A 22,735-nucleotide genomic window follows, 5' to 3' on the forward strand; every position below is an offset into this window, starting at 1 on the left:
TGTCTTAATCTGGCCCTGGGAGAGGCTCAGGATCTAGTAAGGGAACGGGAAGTGCTGGGACAGAAAGTGTGTAGGAAGGCTCTCAATTTTCTTCAACTTGTCAAGAAGAAATTGGTTGAGCATACCTCCAAATAAATGAAGAGTTTCCCTCTAATCTAAAGCCTGCAAATGCTTTTATGTTAATGAAACAGGAGTCGTGGCAAGAATTTATTTACATTTTTATTTAAATGTATTGATTACATTTCTACACCTCCCCAAAGCAGAGCTCTCTGGGCCAGTTCACAACAATTATACAGCAAACAGACAGGAACACTTGTAACTAAAACACCAAGCAAATCAGTCACCTGTTATAATTGTGCCTTGGTACAGCCAGGCAATATCCCAACGCTACCCTCCAAATATTGTATGGCATGCAAAAGAAGCAGAGTGAACTATTTCCGGATGCAATTCAAGAGACAGGCAGATCTTCAAAGGGTGGGGCTGCCTCCTTAGACCTTGCAGTAAACCTCATACTTTATCTTTGCTCCTAGTTTAGTTCCAGCCAAACACTCTTCAAATTTTCTATCCATTGCTTGGTTCTGAGATTCTGTGAACAGGCTTTTCCAGTCACCAACACATCCTGCGAACATTTAATATATGAATATCAGCAGCTGTTGAGAGCATATTTATTATGATTGTGTCCCTCCCTCAGACCAAATAAGTCATTTCACCTTTATAGAGAGTCATCGTAATGGATTGCTCCTGATTTGAACATCACACTGGTGTTGGATAGGGCATGAACAAAAGAACTACATGCTATTCAACACTCACCATAAGGAACTGTCTCTCCTAAAATGACCCCTGATGAACCACAAATTCATAACAAACTTCTAAGGGTTGAGAGTGCAACAATTTTCAACACACAATCATCTTCTCAATCAGATATTTTCATAAAGGGTTTCAAAGAACAAATCCCTTATAGTCTGGCTCTCATTAAAAAATAAAATCAAATCTTATGTATCCACTTCTGAAACCAAACAAAAGGTGCAGCAGAAACAGGGCTAGCTCCGTGTTTGACGGGCTTCCAGTAACAGGCCCTCAAAGAGGCCTACTGTTCCTATATCAGCGCCTCCCCTCCAATGCTGACGCTTACTGGTAGAAAACATACTACCTAGTTGAGCCCCAGTATTGGGCAGTGACAGGATGCTGAGAGATCTACACCAAGCAGGATATGACACTTTGAAAACACTTTGAAAACTGTATAAGCAATGTGTCCTGGGCCCCAACCATTGTCACTACTGTTAAAAACCATTTAAAAGCAGTCGTGTAGATCCTGCCTTGGTGCTGGAATGAAAAACTTTGACTGGGAGTCCTGGGCAGGGATTCATGATGGGATTCCAGGCCTCAGCAGAGATGAGGTGGGAAGGCTTTTTTTCTCCACAGTTTCCCTCAACAATTTCTGAACTGAATTTATTCAATCAAATACACTGTGTGTGTCATTGTGCATTTTTGAACAATAAATTTATTTTTTATTTATTTATTTATTTAAGGATTTTTATGCCGCCATTCAGCCAAAAAAGGCTCTCACGGCGGCTTACAAAAGTATTTCTTGACAATAAATAAATAAATAAATCAACAGCTGGGGAAAGGACAAGGATGCCATGAAATCACAGGCATAAGGTGAAATATTAATCTTGCTAGCCTTTGGAGAAGCTTTACCATAAACCTCATTTTAAAAACAACACCCCTAGCATTGTCTCAAGTAAGAGTAGTGAAGCAATGGCCACTTCCTGGAGATTATTTTTGAACAATCTTCTCTCCACCCATTCCCCCCTCCCCCAGAAATGTACCTTTGCGGAAAAGAACTTCTCCAAATGCTCCATGGCTCTTGTGGGCTATTTCTTTCATAGCTTTGAAGCTGCTCAATTCTACAACTCTTTGAAACTCTTCTTCATTCAGGGAAAACCCAAAGAATGTAGCTATTTTTTTCAATCCCAAATTCAGATCCTGTATAGGAAAGGCAAGAGATATCACATTGCACACATCAGAAATATTACATTGGTGTTGCACTGGTGCACTGGTGCACCAAAAAGGAACGTCTCTGTGAACTAAACTTTAAACAGAAGGTGACGATGGATAGAAGATGGGGGGGAAAGCATGGTTGCTTCTTCAGTCATGATGTCAGCTTAGGATGTCAGAGGAATCCTTTTGGGTGGTGGAGCTTGGGAAGCTTTTGCTGGCTCAGCACCCTGGACTCCAGTCCAACATCTGCCAGCTGGGCCGACTCACCCCATAGCAAGATGGGCCAGCTGGCAGACTTTCCACATTTGCACAGTGGCTGAAGGGAGGGATGTTCTCACTGACCCCTCCACCACTGCACCACCAAGTTCCCAGATTTCAGGGGCAGATCCCTGGCTTGGCTCACAAGGGCAAGCCAAGTTGGGGCAGTGCTGGAATCTGGCCAGATTCCCACATGATGAACAACCCTATGCCAGACCAGGTTCCACAAGCCAATGGAATAGCTGGAGGTGTTAGCCCACTGTCCTCAGAGTTTTACAATATCTAGAGATGTAGCATGCCCTAAGACTCCCTTTGTAACTATTTTATTGTGTTTCCTCAACTCTAGCTGTCTCATCTCTCAAGAAACCACCTGCATGAGGAAATTAGACAGAATGCCTCTACACCTTCATCACAGAAATGAAATTCATATATGAAGGGCCGTGTACATTTATTGTATCTGCAGAAGTTCAGGAAGAAATCACACCTGTCTCTTGTATCTCTTGATGTTAACCTCACCTCCTTTAGCTCTTCGTAACTTACGGCCATGACATTTTCATCATCGATATACTTGTCCCATTCTTTGACATAGTCAAAATAGGAGCCCCAACTCACTGGAGAAAAAGAAGACAGGAGCGACGTGGTTTGTGAGGTGCAGCGCCTTGTACAGCACATTGGGTCCGAGTAGTGAGTGGAAGAGAACAATTTAGACTCACAGACTTATATGGGTTAATAAATTGGCTGTATCTTAATTGGGTTTTACTTGAAGAGGATTGGCAGGGGCACAGAGCACAACTGTCATTGGACAGCTCGTCTGGTGTCTGATTCTCCCTTCCTGGCTCTGCATGGCCCAAACCACCAACGTGAACCCCTGTTCCACCATTCAAGATATGGCAAGCTGGAGCTCCCATGCCACAGGCCAAGGATCCATTCTGGGAATCCCCATTGTGGAGCAGTGGGTAGCCCAATCCTGCTCCCCCTCACAAACAGACCCAAACCAATGCCTACCATGCCTACAAAAGTGTGACATAAAACAAAATAAAATGAAGCATCTACAGAGAATTTACTGACAGTTCAAATCAATTTATTTTCAACAGAAGTAATCTTGCAATGAGGAAGGCAACTCCCTGCACAGTATTTGTCAGAATAATCCCTAATGGGGGAGGCAGAGCAGGCTTTCCAGATCTTAGGACTCCCCCTTCCACAGATTCTAGCAACCAATGGGAGGTCGCCCCTGACGCAGCACTGGAGCGAGGACAGATAGTGGAAGAGCTGTGCTGACCTCGATCGGGCAGAAAAGGTTGGGGTAAGTCCCCAACTTTTCTGCTGTGCATCATTGGCTCTTTGCCAGGGGGGCTCCGATTCAGCAGCTGCATCATTTAAGTGATGCAGCATGGATTTGGAGCCACCCTGGGGAGAAGACAACATTTATACAGCCCCCAAGTCTTGGGTTCTCCCCCCTTAACTGTCACAACAAAATTGATGAATCTGTAAATATTCGAAAAAGGGACTTGCATACCGCTCATTTCTTAATAGCATGGCTCAAATAATTTAATCTGACCCCCTTGCATTTCATAATGCCCAGAAACAATCTAGCAACAATCAGAGCTAATCAAGGATTGCAATCACATGTTCTGAAAGGTGAGCACCTGACTGAAGTCACACTGCTAGATTCTGAACCAGCAGAAGTTTCGGATGGTCCTCAAGGGCAACCCCAGATAAAGCACATTGAAATCAATGCTGTTGCTGGCGTTTTTTGTTTTTTTTTAAGGTTTTAATCATTCCTGGGGGGTGGGGGAATGTCAGAATTAAAATGGGACTGGAGCACCATGAACTCAGTCTGGATCAGGCTGTGCACACTTACCCTAAGGTCAATCATACAAAGCCTTGCTGTGTTTGATTTGGCAAAGATGGAGTTTGGCTAAGGTGACCATATGAAAAGGAGGACAGGGCTCTTGTATCTTTAACAGTTACATAGAAAAAGGAATTTCAGGAGGTGTCATTTGTATGCATGCAGCACAAGGTGAAATTCCCTCTTCATCACCACAGTTATCTAGTCTTTTGTATCTAGTCAATAGGGCAGGGTTCCTGCAGCTTTAACTGTGGTGATGAAGAGGGAATTTCACCAGGTTCTCCATATATACAAATGACACCTGCTGAAATTCCCTTTTCTATGCAACCGTTAAAGATACAGGAGCCCTGTCCTCCTTTTCATATGGCCACCCTAGTTTGGCCCTACATTCTATGTGAAAGAATGCCACTGGCACATCAACAGAAGCTGACCAAACAAATTCATGGTCACTGCTGCCAACCAGGCATCGAAATGTGGCCAAAGGTTTAAGGAGGATTTGGGGATCCTGTAGAAATCCATTTGGGAAGTGGGGTACGACAAATTTTCTTAGGCTCGGCCTTCCAGACTTGTTTCAGTTTCCGCTATTGCATCCGACTTGATCTGGAGCTACTCAGGAAGTTTGCCAATCATCTTGGAATTTTGCACATTTTTCGGAAGGTGGTGCAATTTGCACCCATTTTTGAGTAATTTGTGCAAATTACAGGCAATTTTGCACAAATTAGGCTGAATGTATCCCAATTACTCAGAAATCCACACAAATTGTAGAACGTCCCCTCCAAAAAAGTTCCTAGAGTTTGGGGAATAGCCTGCAGCTTGGGTCACAGATAAAATGCATGTCAGAGATTCTTCAGAACTCTGCTGAGTCAAAAAAGTACTGAATTATCCTGCAACAGTCATCCATAGGAGGGTGAGGCTGCTGTCCTGCCATTTTATTAACAATTGCTGCAAGAACGACAGGATACCTTTCCCATTCATAAAATCTGTAAAGTATGCATCCCATGCTGAAGCAGGAAAACAAGGCATCTTTTCATTAAAATGAAAATAAGACACTACTGTATCTTTAGGATTTCGAACCAGCACCAGTATCTGAAAAATAAGTAAGAAAGATGCTTTAAAAATATGCATTACTTACACAGCTTATTATTCAATGGAGCTTCAGGCCTCAACTAGACCTAGCAGTCTCGTGGGACAGAGGGGTGAAGATCTTGCAATATTTTTATCATGAGATCTCAGAGGGAAAGGACGTTGCGGCCGCCATTTTTAATTTTTTCTTAAAGAAGAAGAGTGCATGAACACTCGTATGCAGAAAGGTAGGGTTTTTTAAATTTAAACTTAATTTCCCCCCTCCCTCCACCCCACCCCTGTGTGCAGGTCCCAGCTCCTCGCAAGGGACCGCGATGAACTGGGACAACCCACGATGCCCACCCACATCATCCCTAGACTGCAGAAAAACCGGATCGAAGGTGAGGGCGAGATCCTGGGGCAAGGGAGGGATCATCCCTCCCTGATCCCGGGATCCCCTGTGCGTCATGTGGACGCACAGGGACGATCCCGGGGATCACCCCGGGATAAAGCCCTGTCTATCTATGGCCTCAGTTAATCACATAGAGATTTATTAACATCAATGGAAGTCCTAATTTCAATACCATTTTAATCTATTTTTGAAGTTATGGTTAAAGTCAGTCGCAAGTTGCCCTGCCAAATGGAAAAGAACAATTGTATGTTGACTCTAGGTGAGTCAATATGTGAGTATCATTTCTTGCAATGACTTTCACAACTAGTGCTGTGCCAAAAAAAATGACCATTCCATTTTCAGCATTTTGTGGGGGGAGGGGAATGAAAACTCAGGCAAAAGAGACTGGGAGAGGTGAGAATTTGGGGGGATTTTCTCCCTGGGGAGGGGAACAGGTTTTCCACATACCTTTTTAAACGTAGCCAGGTCTTTTTCCTTTCCTTTCATTTTTTTAAAAAACACCCCAGGCATTTTCAGCAGCCTGCGAGGGTGAGGTCACATGGTCTCCAATAAGCATTCACTTAGAACTGCTGGGCTCCTCCAAATGCTGGAGGAAGGGGCTGTTGCTGGGCTTTTTTAAAAAAAACTAAAAAATAGGAAGAATGGCCCTCAGCAACCAGCTACACTTTTAAAAAGTATGTGGAAATCCTGTCCTCTTCCCCAAGGAGAAAATTCTCCAAATTGTCCTCCTCCCTGTGAAAGAGGAAGGAAAAACAATGACTCTTTCACAGGGAGAGAGAAAGTTCCCCAAAATAGGGTGCAGGTTTCGGTCCAACGCTAATCACAGCAGCCTTCCACCATGCAGTGATGCTGAAAGTCATTTATAGCCATATTTATTTAGTATCTGTCCTATTCACAAAGACTTTTGTGATGCCACAGGGCATGTCAATAGTACTATACTAGGAAAGGCAGATATTGTGAGATATGACATTATGACAGGCTGGTAAATAGCCATTTTTGTAAACTGCCCAGAGAGCTTTGGCTATGGGGTGGTATATAAATGTAATAAATAAATAAATAAATAAATAAATAAATAAATAAATTGCTTTCACTTGCCCCTGATGAGTAAAAATTGATTCAAGGTTATCACGCAGGAAACTGTGAATACAACTGGTCCTTCTTTCACCCCTTCTCAGGCCAGAAATTACTATTAATTTGTCACAGACCACAACACAGCTAGAGATAGTTTGTCATAGACAACCACAGTGGTAATGCTGGTGTATGCGAAACTGCACTGCTAGGCAGGACTGAGTCAAACATTAAACTCATAATAGGTTAAAGTTTATGTGACTTATGTACCCACCTTCGCTTTGTTTTTGAAAATAGATGAGGGTAGTGATTGAGGAGAGAGATGAGTTGCTATGGTCCTTCTGGAAGGCAGTTTTGCCATCCTCTGTAACAAAATGCAAAATTAATACCAAAATCAATACCAAATTTAATAAATTCCTATCTTTGCAGCTACATTGTTTTAAAAACTACAGGTACCAGAAGCATTTATTTTCTGCAGACCTCTAGGACTATTATTTCACTAGCAGTACTTACAAAAATTATATAAGTTGACTAAAACAATTATTTATGAATTCATCTTGAAGATCTGACAGACAGCAAGTAACTGAACCGTTTGAACTTCTTGTGTTACATGAAGAGGAAAATGCACAAAATTGAGCTGTCCCTCTAGCTTTCCGTTTACCTTTGGGAAGCTAGTTTACCAAGGGCCTTGCTAGACCTACCTTAAAATCTGGCGTTGAGGAGGGGCCAGGCCACGCTAGAAGTAGCACAGCCTGTCGACCCCATCTACACATCAGACGTGACGGGGTCTAGGAAAGCCCCGTCGTGTCCGCCATTTTTATTTTCATTTAAAGGGGCCGTGTGCACAGGAACGCACCACCGCTAAATGTAGGGTTTTTTTAAAAAAAAATGGGTCCCCTGCTCCCCCTTTCCCCTGATTTCCTCCCCCATGATCTCCCCATGTCCTCTGTTTCCCGCCGCCACCACTTCCTCCGGCCTGCGATGCCCGCCCCCCCCCATGTCCCCAGCCTCCGTTTCCCGTCACCCGATGTCCCAACATCCATTTCCTTCCCCCTGATGTCCCCAGCCTCCATTTCCCACCACCCCCAATGTCCCCAGCCTCCGTTTTCTGCCCCCAATGTCCCCAGCCTCCATTTCCCACCCCCTGATGTCCCCAACCTCCGTTTCCCACCCACCCCATGTCCCCCAGCCTGCAATGTCCGCTGCTGCCATGTTGCAGGCTGGGGGACATAGCGGCGGTGGGAAACTGAGGCTGAGGACATCGGGGGCTGGAAACGGAGGCTGGGGACATGGAGGTGGGCATCGCAGGCCGGGAAACATGGGGTGGGTGGGAAACAGAGGCTGGGGACATGGCGGCGTTGGGAGTGCTGCAGCCCGTCCGCCGCTTTTCCCAGCTATTCAGGCGTAAATGCAGTAGCCGGGAAAAGCAGTGGAACAGTCTACATGGCCGCGGTCTCGGGCAGAGCCCGAGACTATGGGAAAAACTGGGCCAAAAGAGGTGCAGGTTACCTCGGGGCCAGGGAGGTTTGAGCCCTGCCTGAGCCCGGGATCCTCTGTGTGTCATTTGGATGCACAAGGACGAGCCCGAGCTTCGCACCAGGCTAACCTGCTATCTAGCAAGGCCACAAATGTAGTGAACAATATGACCTGCATGTGAAGTGCTAGGATTTGAAAGTAGAACAACTGGCCGTCTTCTGTACATCAAGAGGATTAGCAATATAGGCATGAGCACATCAAGTATGGAGAAAAACATGCCCCTAGGAAATGTCATTTTCCTCCAGTACAAAAATCCAAATTTCTTCTCCTTTTACAATAGAGCTTTGTATAAAATTCAAGTGGACCTGATACTTCTAAACCCAGATACAAAAATGGATTCTCCTAGACCAGTCTTCCCCAAACGGGTGCCCTCCAGCTGTGTTGGATTCCCAGCTAACAGACACCTTGAGTGTTTAAAGGGCAACAAGAATTAGTAAGCTTTTGACCATGCTTACCTTGAATTTGCCTGGATCCCCAAATTCAAGGCACTCAGTCATTGCCAATTGTTCTTCAATGTCAATTCTCCTTTTCATTTCCTCTTCTGTATATTTTTCAGCAGTGATTTTCAGGCTATTTAGGATGTGAGTAAGCCAGTTATTACCTGAAAAAAAATGGAAAATGTGTGGAGCGTGTGCTTGAGGCTGACACATGTGGCCATCCTGCTGGTCATGCAGCTTTTTCAAGATCTGGATCCCTGCTGCTTGACACCATCCCAAGCCTCCCCCTGATACAGTCTGATGATACCCTCTGAGGGAATCAGAGAAGGGGCTGCAATGGTCACCTAGTCCAACCCCTTTCAACGTAGGCTGTCTGCTGCTACAGCATTCCTCATAGCAGGTCATCCTGCCTCTACTGAAAACCTCTAATGAGGCAAACTGTTCCACTCATCCCCCCCTATGAAAAGGGTGCAGTGCAGTGACAAAATGTGGACAATTGATGTTTTCCTCTGTTCAGTGGTAGAGTGGTACATTTTGAAGAGTAGGCCTTTGTCAAAACAACCTCCATAGCCATGACCATAAGGAGAATCCAAAATGCAGGCTCTTATTTTGATCTACAAGTGTGTGTGTGTGAATGAATGACAGCAGCTGTTCATAATGTAAATCCCACCTACAGCAGGTCTTTTGTAAAGTGCAAAGGTTTTAATTGTCCATTCAAGATCTAGTCACCCCAAAATACACACCATTACACCATGTTAAGTATATGAAAAGAAATACTTGCTTAGTCATTAAAATTGTGTGTGTATGGCTATCTCAGGGTTAAACAGAGAAAGACTATCTGTGGGCAATTACCTTGAGATAGAGGCTGTTCTGGGAACCTTGCCAAGATTCTAAGTTAGCCTCATCACAGCTGTATGTAATGTAGATAAGAATTGTGTAAGATGTGTATATAGTTTCTCACTTGTGTAAAATGGAACTGATCACTGCTTACTGATCACTGCTTACTGATCATTGCTCTCTGTGTATGCCTCAGTGTGCTGATCTGAACTGATCTGAATTGAACTGCACAGAAGCCTGAAGGAAATAAACCAGCTCTGCTGTGTAAGACCTGCGTGATGTGTGTTTGTTTCTGAGCACAAACAGAGTTCCAGAGAGAGAAAAGTTCTGGCACAATAACCCAACAAAGGTTATGGGCCCAGTCCAGTCCAGGAAGCCTAGACCAGCCTACGCCAGCCTAATCCAGGCAGAAGATCCAGAACTTTGTGGGAACAGTGCAGTATCAGAACCAGAACCAGGAGTCTGCTAAAACAGAAAACTGTTGATGAAGGAAGACATCAAGCTAAAGCCAGTGCTGCAAAGTGAGGAAAAATCTCAGTCGGCTGACTCTGAGGAGGACTCTGAGCAGGAGGACGGTGAGATACCAATTCCTAAAGCAGAGGAAATGGCAGGAGCTAATATGTCTGGTTTGCATCAATTGTTGGAAAAGCTGAATGACTCTAACTATGCATTATGGTCTTACAAAATGCAAATGTATCTGATTCAGGCTGAACTGTGGTATGTAGTCACAGAGGATCCACCAGATAGAGCAGATCCACAGAATGCTAAATGGTTTAAGGACGATGCAAAAGCAATGGCAGTTATTGCATTAGCTGTGGAAGACTCTCAAATTTCCTTCATTCAGTTTTTGAATACATCAAAAGAGTGCTGGAATGCGCTACAAGCTGTATATCAAAGAGAAACAGCGGGCAGTAAAGTAATTCTAACCCGGAAGCTGTATGGAATGAAGCTGAAACCAGGGGAGTCTATGTCAAACCATTTGAAAAGCATGAGAGAAATCTTCAATCAACTCAGGGCACGAGGGATGGAGTTTACAACTATACACCAAGTCTATGTGATTTTGTCAAGTCTTGATTCATCGTACGACGCGGTTGTCACCATGATGGAAAGTCAAGAGGAGAAAAATTTAACCCTCGAGTATGTAGCTGGAAAACTACTGGAAACCTATGAAAGAAGACAAGCTTCAAAACAACAGAGCCTTAAACATCCTGTGGCTGAATTTCAACAAAGCCATAAAACTTCTGATGTGGTGGCTGCATTAAAGGCAAGGAAATGCTTTAACTGTGGTTCCACAGGACACTTAAGGCGGGATTGCAACAACAAGAAAAAAAAGCAGTCGACAGCAAAGTGGAGAGAAGAAAACAACATGAATGAAGCTGAATCAACAAAGAAGTGTCTTCTAGCAAGAATCAAAGAGACAATGAATCCTTGGTTTTTGGACTCTGGGGCTTCAATAAGTATGGCAAAAGACAAACTTTCATTTGTTACCTTGGAAACTTCTACTTCAGAGCAAAAGTGTGTTACCCTTGCAAATGGAACAAAAATCCAGATTTGTGGTGTGGGTAATGTATATTTTGATTGTCTGGGAGTTGAACTACAAAGTGTTTTATATGTACCAGAATTAGAAACAAACCTTCTAAGTGTGTTTCAGTTAACAGAAATGGGGTATGAGGTTTGTTTTACTGAAGAAAATTGTACTATAAAACAGGGAAACAAGGTGTGTGTGCAGGGAATAATGAAAGAATCTTTGTATGTGATTAATACTTGTACAGAAAATGAAGTTGTAGCCAGCAAAGTCACAACAAAAACAATAGCCAATTGCAAACCACACCAAGAGTGTATCCATTTAACTCATAAAAGGTTTGGTCACGCTAACTATAAAACAATTTCTAAGATTCCAGAATTGTGTGAAGGGGTGAAAATCAAACCATGTTCTAACTATGTAGAATGTAATGTATGCAGTGAAACCAAGTGTCATAAGTCAAACATTCCAAAACATAGTGAGCGAACAACAAAAAGAATTTTTGAATTAATTCATGCAGATCTTGCAGGTCCTTTTGAGACAAGTCAAGGAGGAAACAGATTTTTCTTGTCTATTGTTGATGATTACAGTAGATTTGGGTTTGTGTATGTGTTAAAACAGAAGAGTGAAACTTTTGGAAAGTTTAAAGCCTTTGTTAAGTGGAGTAAAAATAGATTTAAAGAACCTATAGCTAATCTAAGAACGGACCGGGGAGGTGAATTTCTCAGCAACCAATTTAAAAAATTCCTCAGTGATGAGGGTATACAACATGACCTTACTGCTCCATATTCACCATTTCAAAATGGAGTTGCAGAAAGGAAAAACAGAACCTTGCAGAACATGTTAAGAGCTCTATTGAAAGAGTCAGGATTGTCTAATCTGTTCTGGGCAGAAGCTTTGTCCACCTCAAATTATTTGTTAAACAGGCTTTACCACTCTGTACATGAAAAAACTCCATATGAAATGTTTTACAAAAGAAAACCTAGAGTGTCACATATAAGGGTTTTTGGAAGTAAATGTTTTGCTCATATTCAGAAAGAAAACAGACCAGGAAAGCTAGCTCAAAGAGGTTTGGAATGTAAACTGTTGGGATATGATACACAAACAAAAGGCTATCGTTTGTGGTCTCCATATCACAAAAGTGTAATTGTGAGCAGAGATGTAGTTTTTCATGAACAAATGCAGGAAACAAAACAGTATGTAAGTTTGCCTGTAGAACAGAAAGCTGTAGAAACAGAAGAAATTCCTGAACAATCTCAGCAAGAGAGGGAGGGGGAAGAAACTGTAGAGGAGGAAACTATGCCTGTAACTATGCCAAGACGATCAGAAAGGGAACGCAAAGCTCCAATTCGTTACTCAGATGAATACCAAAGCAAACAGGTTTCTCATAGAGCTTTACTAATAGCCTATGAACCTACTTCATTTGAGGAAATTCAGGAAATGGAACCTACAGAAGCTCAGGGCTGGCATGAAGCAATGTCAGAGGAAATCAGAGCAATGGAAAAAAATGAAACGTGGGAGCTAGTACCTTTACCTGAAGGTCGTAAAGCCATTAACAGTAAATGGGTATTCAAAGTAAAACAAAATGAGGAAGGACAGGTGGAACGTTCAATGGTAAAACACAAAGAGATGCTTTTAAAGCTGGGTCTCAGATTGTAACACAATTTAAACAACATGCGCAAGAGGAGGACTGTTAAGTATATGAAAAGAAATACTTGCTTAGTCATTAAAATTGTGTGTGTATGGCTATCTCAGGGTTAAACAGAGAAAGACTATCTGTGGGCAATTACCTTGAGATAGAGGCTGTTCTGGGAACCTTGCCAAGATTCTAAGTTAGCCTCATCACAGCTGTATGTAATGTAGATAAGAATTGTGTAAGATGTGTATATAGTTTCTCACTTGTGTAAAATGGAACTGATCACTGCTTACTGATCACTGCTTACTGATCACTGCTCTATGATCATCGCTCTCTGTGTATGCCTCAGTGTGCTGATCTGAACTGATCTGAATTGAACTGCACAGAAGCCTGAAGGAAATAAACCAGCTCTGCTGTGTAAGACCTGCGTGATGTGTGTTTGTTTCTGAGCACAAACAGAGTTCCAGAGAGAGAAAAGTTCTGGCACAATAACCCAACACACCAGGGCAGCTCACAAAAATATGACCCTGGCATGGTTCCCTAAAATAAGTTAACTGAAAGAGTTTCATGGAAAGAAAAAATCCCCATCTCCTGCATCTCTCTGCTCCTCCCCACAAAAAAAGTTTCTATGGGTGGACCTCCTGAATAAATTGGGATGGAGCACTGGAAGCTGCTGTGGAGAAGGAAGAATTGATTTAGGGCTTCTCTACATCAGGTTTTTATCCCACATCATTACCAAGGCTTCTGCTTCCACTTTCTTTGTGGGATTAAGATTAGGCATGTGCTCCGCTCCGATTAGAAGCGTAGAAGCAGTAGCGAATTGGCCTGCTCCACCTTGCCCAGAGGTAGAAGCGGACCGCGGACCCCTAGAAGCAAGGCGAAGAGAAGCGCCCATTTTTCGGAGCTCCTCTTTCAGGCGGACCGCTCCGGTCGCCATCTTGAAACATTTAAGGATTGCCCATAGGATTGCATTGCGGAAAAGAATAGGGGATAACTGGGTTGTTTTTTAAGCTATCATTCTGAAAATTCTTGTGCTCAGAGAGTCGTGGATGGGGGTCATTTTGAGACTACTCTCAACTTTCTGCGTCCTGTGGTTTTGGGGAAAGCATACACACACTTCTTGTCCCATTTCCCTACATTTAGTAATATTCTTAAACATATTATTATATTCTTATACATGGACACATGGATAAGCTATCATGGTGCCAAGTTTGAGGTTTCTAACGTGCAAATTGACGGAGCTATCGAAAGGGGTGTGAATTAGGGTTATGGGTGGCGCGTTAGAGGTTAGAGCCGCGCCAAAAATCAGGGGATGATGGGACTGCCTTGAGTCTGGGCGTCCATGTGGAAACATGGATAAGCTGTCATGGTGCCGAGTTTGAGGTTTCTAACGTGCAAATTGATGGAACTATCCCAAGGGGTCTGAATGGGGTGCCTGATTTTCATAAATTCCCCAAAAATCAGGGGATAATGGGATTGCCTTGAAACTTGGCGTGCGTGTGTATACGTCCATGAGGTGTCATGGTGCCAAATGTGAGGTTTCTAACTTGAACAAAAAAAAAAGTTGTTTACTTTTTTAGCTTTCAATGCAACCCTATGGGGGGAAAAACGGAGCTCCGATCCGGATCCGGAGCTCCGAGCGGAGCAGAGTGGAAATGGGTGGAGCGGGGGTGGGGAGAAACAGCCCGATCCGAAAATCGTGGATCTGGAAGTGAAGCGGAGCAGGGGGTCCGTGCACACCCCTAATTAAGATCAGCTCCTTTTTTCCAGGGGCTGCCTTTCATTTTGCAACCACTAGATGGCACTGTGGTATAGCTGTGGTATAGCAGGATTCCCATAATTTATCAGTCCTTGGAGCACTTCTGCATCTCCCTGCAGCCATGTGAACACCCCTCCCTGGCAAAAAAGAAGAAGAGGTCTCTATGGTAACAATGTGGGATGGAGCATGGAAAGTGGCTGGAGGGAGGGAGGAATTGTCTAAGGATGGATGGAAGTCCTCTCAATTTTGAGTGAGCTCTCCTCTACCTGCAGGGAAAAGAGGGGGGGCAAATTTCCTTTATTTTATTTTAACTTATCTTGGCATCCATTTTATTCTTTATTATATATCTTTGAAGTTTCCATAGGCAGCAAGAGAAATGTTCCCTCCATGAAGTTTATTTATTTATTTATTGCACTTATATACCGCTCCCATAGCCAGGGCTCTCTGGGCGGTTTACAGAAATTCTAAAATTAAGATAAAAATGAGTATACAAAATTTAAAATTCTAAAACACAGAACATACACACACAAAGCATTAAAAACTGTTTTTAAAAAAACTAAACATGTGGGTGATTAGATGTGCCGCCATATGCCTGGGCAAAGAGGAAAGTCTTAACCTGGTGCCAGAAAGATAGCAGCGTTGGTGCCAGGCGAAACTCGTCAGGGAGATCATTCCATAGTCTGGGGGCCACCACCGAAAAGGCCCTGTCCCTCGTTGCCACACTCCGAGCCTCTCTCGGAGTAGGCACCCGGAGGAAGACCTTAGATGTTGAACGTAGTGACCGAGTATATTCACGTCGGGAGAAGCGTTCCATCAGGTATTGTGGTCCCAAGCTGTGTAAGTCTTTATAAGTCAAAATAGGCTTCCCCGCCCAACCTAAGTTTGGACGGGAAGGCAACGGTTTCGAGTGGGGAGGGTCAGGCAAGAAGAGGGCTCATGTGGCTCTGTTGCTGAGCCTCGTGAGCCTAGGGCGGAGCCGTGGCTATAAGAAGCCGCACTGCCCGAGGCTCGGCCTCTTTCGTTTTCGGCTGTCGATCGGACAGCAAGGACGGGAGAGGTTCTTCGTTTGCGGCGGTGAAATTGGCGGCAAATCGGCGGTTCTTCTGCGGCAGCGAGGCTTGATTTTAAAGTTCATCGGCGCGGCGGATCTTGCGGGCGGCAACGACGAAGCATTTTCCTTATATTTTATAGTGGTTTGGAGTAGAAGGGGGGAAGTTTAGAGGGTCTTGGCTGTAGGGATTGCCCCTGCCCCGGCCATTCTTTGGGGGGGACGAGTCACTTCTCGGGGCACATTCCCCGTTATTTTCGCCATTCTGCCCAGTCCCAATCCAAGCCAACAACCCCCCCCTGCAGGTTTCTTATTAAACGCTTCGGTTTTAGTTCTCTCCTTTTTGCCCGGCCTAGTGCGTGGCCCAGTCCCGTTGGGACAGGCAGTTATTTTCTGGCAAGCTTCTTTTGTTTGGGTCTGCTTTTGGAAGCCAGCCACCTTGCTGAAGCTAAGTAAGGCAGGCTGAAATAATTTAGGTTTGACCCATTTAAAGTTTGGTTTCACTTTTGACTTACCTTGTGTTTGTGTGAAGTATAGCGTTTGTTTGGTTTGTGCTATCCTCTGCCTGAAGTTTAAGGTGCAGGATTTTTGTGGCGTTTTTGTTTTTGAATTATTTCTTTTGAATTTAGCCAGCTGTGTGTCTGGTGATATTATTTGATATTTTGCATTTCCAATTTTCTTATTTTATTTGTTTTCCCATTGGACAAACAATTTGATTTGATTATTACAGTGGTATATATAGTTGTGTGTATATATATATATATATATATATATATATATATATATATTATCTTAAGTTTATTTCACTGCAAATTTAATTTTAAGTTTTATCTAAAATCCTAAAGTTAATAAATTAATTTAGCTGATTGAAATTTAAGCGTAGCTGATTCATACTCCAATTAATTTAATTTAGATCAAAAATTTAAATTCATTTAAATTTAATTGTTTAATTAAATAATTATTTAATTAATTGATTGATTAAATAATTAATTATTATTATTTTTTATTATTTTTTTGGTGTGTGGGTGTGTGTCTGTGTCTGTGTCTGTGTGTGGTGTGATTGTGGGCAGTTGCCAATTGTGATCATGCCTCCCAAGAAAGGTCTGGGTGGAAGTAAAGGAAAGGGTAAGGCACCCTGCCAGTTGGCTAAGCGCCCCACTCTGGCACCCATAGTCTCTTCATCTGACAAAGAGGAATCCTCTATGTCACTGGTGCTACAGCGTATTGCTGCTTTAGAGCGCGACAATGCAGCTCTTAAACAGCAGTTGAAAGACAAGGATGCTAATACCAGAACTAGGAAGCATAGGAGCAAGCCAGCAAATAATTTACCTGTAGTTCCTGTTGCAGATCAATCCATCGATGCACAAGCAGTGGACGTGGTCCAGGATACTTCACCTCCTATGCAAGTTTCTGAAGCTTCGCTTATAACAATGTCCGCTCCTCCTGTGCCCATGGCCACGCCCGTGGCTTCGGGTAGTTCCTCACACAGTGAGTATCAGTGCACCACAGCAGGTTTTTCACCTTCACCGTTTTCACATTGGGGTATGCCTCCGTGGGCCATGAGCCCATTTTGGCCATTTTCTAGACCCATTGAGTTTGAAGAGACACAGGAGGTAGAAAGCCCTCAACGGGCAACACCAGAGGCCTGCGTGCCTGTTTGGCAACCCACGACCAGTACACCGGTGCGTGTGGTAGCGGAAACCCAAACTACAACAGATCCTATATGTGAAGCTGTTTCCACGGCTTCAGTTAAGGCTACCCAGACAACTCAGACTGATCCCGAACCTAGTAAGGAGGAAGGAAAAGCAGATCCTTACTCCTCTGCCAAAGGGTCCAATATTCCTTATGGTGCGATTTCCACACCGGTAGGATATCACCTATTACCTACCACTAAGGAGAAGATATGGAAGGGTGAGTTTGTGGATCTCTTCTCTCTCTTGTTTAGAGAGGAGGAGCAGAAAGACAAAGATAATAATGACAGGGATCAGGAATGCAGCAAGAAAAAGAAGGTCAAGAGAACTTGGGCCAATTGGTTGGCAGGATACATTATTTTCCTTGGGGTAGCTTTGTTAAAACACCCGGAGAAAGCAACAGTGCTAGTAAAATACCTAGATATAATATTTAGGTGCTACACAGAGTATCTGGGTCCGGCTTGGTTAGGTTACGATGAGGCTTTCTGGTTGAAGGCCCAGTTCAACCCTGAGATCAAGTGGGATGTAAAAGAGCCTGAACTTTGGTTGCAGTTTATGACCCCTGCCAAGCCTATCTCTGGTGAGAGGGCAGACAGTGGGCATATACTTTCACGCCTGGCAGGGCCCTCACAGTATCGGGGGCCAGCCGGGCAGTCGGTTCAACCCCGATTATTATGTTGGGAATTCAGTTCCAAAGGCACATGTGCATGTACACAGTGCAAGTTTAAACACGAGTGTTCAATATGTGGAGGGGCGCACCCTTATTCAGGATGTCCCAAGATCAAAGGGTCAAAGGGCAGAAGAGATTTCCACCCAGGGGGCAAACCTAATAACGCAGGACCTGCTCCAAAAGGGCCCCAGTCCAATTAGACTCCAGGAACTATCAGCGTCTTTGAGCAATTACCCACGACGTGATGACGCTTTATTCCTGTTCAATGGATTTTTGTTGGGTTTTAGGATTCCTTTTCAGGGCCCGCGGGTCCCTGTTTTTTCCAGTAACCAGGCGTCAGTTCGTGGAATGGAGGATCTGGTTAGGGAAAAGATATTAAAGGAAGTGAAATCTGGTAGGGTTTTAGGACCATTTGAGCAACCTCCCTTACCTTGTTTGAGGGTGTCTCCTTTGGGCATCGTGCCCAAAAAGGCCCCTGGGGAGTATCGTTTAATCCATAATTTATCCTTTCCCCTGGGAGGTTCGGTGAATGATTTCATCCCTGCTCATTTATGCTCGGTTAACTATACCTCTTTCGACACTGCTGTACGTATGGTACGGCAGTGTGGGGTAGGGGCATTAATGGGGAAGTGCGACATCAAGTCTGCCTTCCGCCTGTTACCCGTGCATCCAGAGGACTTCGAGTTACTTGGGTTCTCATTTCAGGAGCATTTTTATGTGGACAGGGCTCTCCCAATGGGATGTGCTGTGTCTTGTTCTGTTTTTGAAAGATTCAGCACATTCCGTTCTGAAAGATTCAGAATGGTTGTGGCAGCGTAGAACTGGATCACAGAACTCGGTCCATTATTTGGACGATTTTCTGTTTGCCGGGGCTGCTTCTTCACCACAATGTGCTCAATTCATGCAGGAATTTCAAGACATGACTGCCCACTTAGGCATTCCCCTAGCTCAAGAGAAGACTGAGGGTCCTTCTTCTTCCTTAACCTTTTTGGGCATACAACTTGATTCCTGTAATCAAACTTGTAGCCTTCCCAGTGATAAGATCGAATCACTCAAGAAGATAATTAAGGTCATAGGCAAGGCCCATAAAATTACTCTCAGGCAACTACAGGAGCTAGTTGGCCCCCTGAATTTCGCTTGTAGAGTAATTGCTCCCAGCAGAGCATTCTCCAGGTGTTTATGTGATGCGATGAAGGGTGTCAGACGACCCCTTCATCGTATCAGAGTATCTGCGGAGATGAGAGCAGACCTTGAGGTTTGGAACTCTTTCCTAAACCAATACAATGGGGTTTCCTTCTGGAGGGCTGACTTATTATTAGAAGCACAATTACAGGTGCATTCGGATGCATCTGGTTCATACGGCTTAGGTGTGATCCTGCGGGATCGCTGGTGTGCACAACAGTGGCCTAAGCATTGGAAGGAGTCCGGCATTTGCTGGGACTTAACCTTCTTGGATTTTTTTCCAATAGTAGTGGCTGTTTGGTTGTGGGCCGATGCTCTTTCCAATGCTTCTATACACTTCTGGTGCGATAATCAAGCCACGGTACAGGTAGTTAATTCCTTATCGTCTAAAAACAAGCGGGTTATGAGACTGGTTAGAGCTTTAACGCCCCGTTGTCTCCAGTTTAATATTATATTTTACGCACGGCACGTTCCCGGACTGGATAATGGAATCGCTGACGCTTTGTCGCGCAACCAGATTTCCAGGTTCCGGGAGTTGGCCCCGACTGCCCGACAACATCCCGATCCCATGCCCAAGCATTTGTGGGATCTTGGAGAGACGAGGCGTTGGAAGCAATGAGGAGATCAGTGGCCCCAGGTACCAGAGCACTATACGAGCGCGCAGGTAGGGAATTCCACGCCTTCCGTATGTCCTGGGGGCTAGTGGCCCAGTGGCCCATCCCCATAGAACACTTGCTGCAATTTTGCGTTGCATCACACAACAGGGACATAGCCAGTAGAACACTAAAAGGGAAATTAGCGGGCCTGTCTTTTGAGGCCAAGATTATGGGGTTTGAGGACACTACCTCGGACCCTAGAATCAGGCGGATGTTGGAGGGCTGGGCTAGAACGGCCCCAGCCCCCCCAGACAAACGCAAACCCATCACCCCTGAGATTCTATTGGGCCTGCGTCAGCAGTGGGCGGTCTTGTGTTCATCACCGTACGAGCAAGACTTGTTCCACGCTGGCGCTTTATTAATTTTTTGGGGGGCTTTTAGGGTTAGTGAGGTCTTTGCGTCCTCTAAGGGAGATGTTTCCAACAAGGCGCTGCAAGTTGGAGATATTTCGCTTACTGAGAATGAGGTGAAGATTGCCCTGAGGCAATCCAAGACCGATCAAAGGGCGCAAGGTGCCAGCATAGTCTTGGCATCTTCAAGATGTACTGAGATATGCCCGGTGGCTGCGCTACGGGCCTTTTTGTTTGCTAGAGGGCTAGGGCAAGGGTACCTGTTCTGCCATAGAGACAAATCTCCTCTAACCAAATTTCAGTTTTGGTCAGTGGCCAAGAAAGCCCTACAGGCATTAAGATTAGACAACTGCCAATTCGGAACACACTCCTTCCGTATTGGAGCGGCTTCTACGGCAGCAATGGCCGGGATTCCGGAAGCAGGGATTCAGACTATCGGCCGATGGCATTCCAAGGCCTTTAAAAGTTACGTGCGTTAACTTGAGTTTGGCATTTAATAGTTATATTTTCCTCACTAGATGTTGGGCCTAGACCGGAGCTTCCCCATATCCTTCTATGCAGGCACAGCATGGTTTTTTGGGCCAGTCGCAGAACGTCTCGGACAAACATGGGCTCGCAGTTGTGTCTTGGAATGGTGGCTGCCGTTCACTGGGTGGGACAGCGTGGATTGAGATGGGGAGGTCTCTTTGATGTTCTATCACAGTTTGAGTGTAAGTTTGGCCCTCCGCAGGTGTTGGTTATACACCTGGGAGGGAACGATTTGGGTCTTCTAAAAGGAAAGGCCCTGATTATACAGGCTAGGCAGGATTTTGAATTTATCTGGAGATGATGGCCATTGATGTGGATCGTCTGGTCCTGTATGTTGCCTCGGCGCCATTGGCGCGAGGGACGCAGCATTAAAGGTTTAAATAAGGCAGTTCACAAAGTGAACAGAAAAATTAGAGAATTTCTGTGGGGAAAGCGGGGATGGGTCATCCCGCACCCCGATATTTTACCAGGCAGGCCGGAGCTACATAGGGCAGATGGGGTCCACCTTTCTGATGTAGGAAATGACATATTCCTGCAGGATCTGAGTGTGGGACTGCGGGATTTCTTCCCGGGTCAGTGGGGGAAGGGGACCTAAGCTGAGGCTTGGTCCCCTTTTGTGGCAGGAAGGTGGGGGAATGTAAACATAGGACAGGGACGGTGAGCTCACTGGCACCCTTGGCGGTGAGCTGCATAGCCAGAGGACCTGCTCCTCGGGGTTGTGCAGCTCGCGAGTCAGGCTATGGTGTGCAGTTGGAGACCATTCTGGCTGCATCTACCCGCTGTCCCTTATGGCAGCGGGCGGGGGTGCAGGGGGATGGTCTCCCCACACTCTCAGAGTGTCACATGAGCAAGGAGCCGGTAAAACGGCTTCTTGCTTTGATGAGTGGCTCGCCCTTTGACAGTAGGCCTGAATAGCATAGTGATTCCCGCACTGTCACACTCAGATCCAGGGAGGGTGGATTAACCAAATTATTCAATAAAGAGGTCCTAGTTATACCCAATGCTCTGGTGTCTGTGTCTTCTTTCATGCATCCTCCTTCACTCGCAAACCAGCACCCTTAAATTAACTTAGGATCCACCGCCTACCTTTAATGAAATCCCAGTCTACATAATAACCCCTTTTGTTTTCACAACAGAAAGGACCAAACTAGATATTGTGGGAATTCTTCCTTCCAGGATCTTTTTAAGTTCAAATATTTTAAGGGTCAATATTCTATACATACATATCTGAAGAGCTACTCATTTGCATCCATTTGATCCACTACATTACATGCGCACACCCTTCCATCCAACTTTCTGTTAGGCTGGACAAGATGGATACTCACCAGTTTTAGGATATCCTGCCAAGATTATATCATCCATCCGTGCTTCAAAGGTTTCAAGAGCTTGAAAAGTTTCTGGCTGACAAAGGATAACAGGATACAAGACATCCTTATAGGAAAAGAGCTTCTCTTCTGGGGCTAGCTTGGACCCATCAGTGAATATCTTGTCCAGAAATTTAATAGCATGTTTCCTATTCATGCTCATGTTTCTTTCCTCCTTGGACGGGATCCTGATGCAAATGGTGGCTGCGATTGGAGTCGTTATTCCTGAACAGACCAACACTTACGGTATGAAGATCTCAAAAAAAAAAAAGCGGCAATGTATAAACAAACAACGTCATGGCTTTTATGTGGTGATAAGGTTTGAGGAAATAAAGTTACTGAGAATGCTATAAAGAAACACTGACCTTTGGTTTCCCCTCTGCAGATTGACTGCATTTGTTTACCTCTGGGGTAATAAGCAAAGCAGATGTCAACAACAGGGTTTATTTCTTTCCCAGGAGGAAAACTGGTTTATATGTAAGAAATGTAACTTCTCTTTAGAAATTAAGCAGGGTCCTAACCTACATTGCCAGCAAATGTTAACTGTACCTTCTGTCTCCCTTCACCTCTAGTTTTACACACACACATATACACACTTTCCTTTCTGCTAGTTGTCACCTACACCGGGACTCTTTCACAACTCTGGCCTCTGCATTCTACTTGAAGCCCGAGTTCTTCCTCCTTTTCCCTTCCCAGGACATAATTTATATCAAGATTCATCAAGACTCATTCCAGGAGTCTGGTTTCAATAGTAGAATTAAATCTTGGAATATGGGAAGAACATACTTCTGTGCATGTGCAGAGTGTCTTCTCCACCATGCTGAGCAATCTTATTCCCCTCCACCTTAAAGCCCACAATTATTATCCTC

At 44.5% G+C, this 22,735-nt stretch overlaps 1 protein-coding gene across 1 annotated transcript; it reads right to left on the reverse strand.

The window, feature by feature from the left end:
• Positions 1-488: 488 nt before the first annotated feature.
• On the reverse strand, positions 489-22,081 carry LOC134398172 (sulfotransferase 6B1-like). Its single transcript, XM_063125419.1, has 7 exons — positions 21,828-22,081; positions 8,642-8,787; positions 6,925-7,014; positions 5,071-5,194; positions 2,776-2,870; positions 1,830-1,986; positions 489-619 (listed from the first exon to the last, which is right to left on the reverse strand). Exons 1-7 carry the CDS (start codon positions 22,027-22,029, stop codon positions 489-491), a joined length of 945 nt encoding a protein of 314 aa, XP_062981489.1. The 5' UTR covers positions 22,030-22,081.
• Between the last annotated feature and the right edge of the window lie 654 nt (positions 22,082-22,735).

Source organism: Elgaria multicarinata, chromosome 4, assembly GCF_023053635.1.
Source record: "Elgaria multicarinata webbii isolate HBS135686 ecotype San Diego chromosome 4, rElgMul1.1.pri, whole genome shotgun sequence".
Taxonomy (NCBI): Eukaryota; Metazoa; Chordata; class Lepidosauria; order Squamata; family Anguidae; genus Elgaria; species Elgaria multicarinata.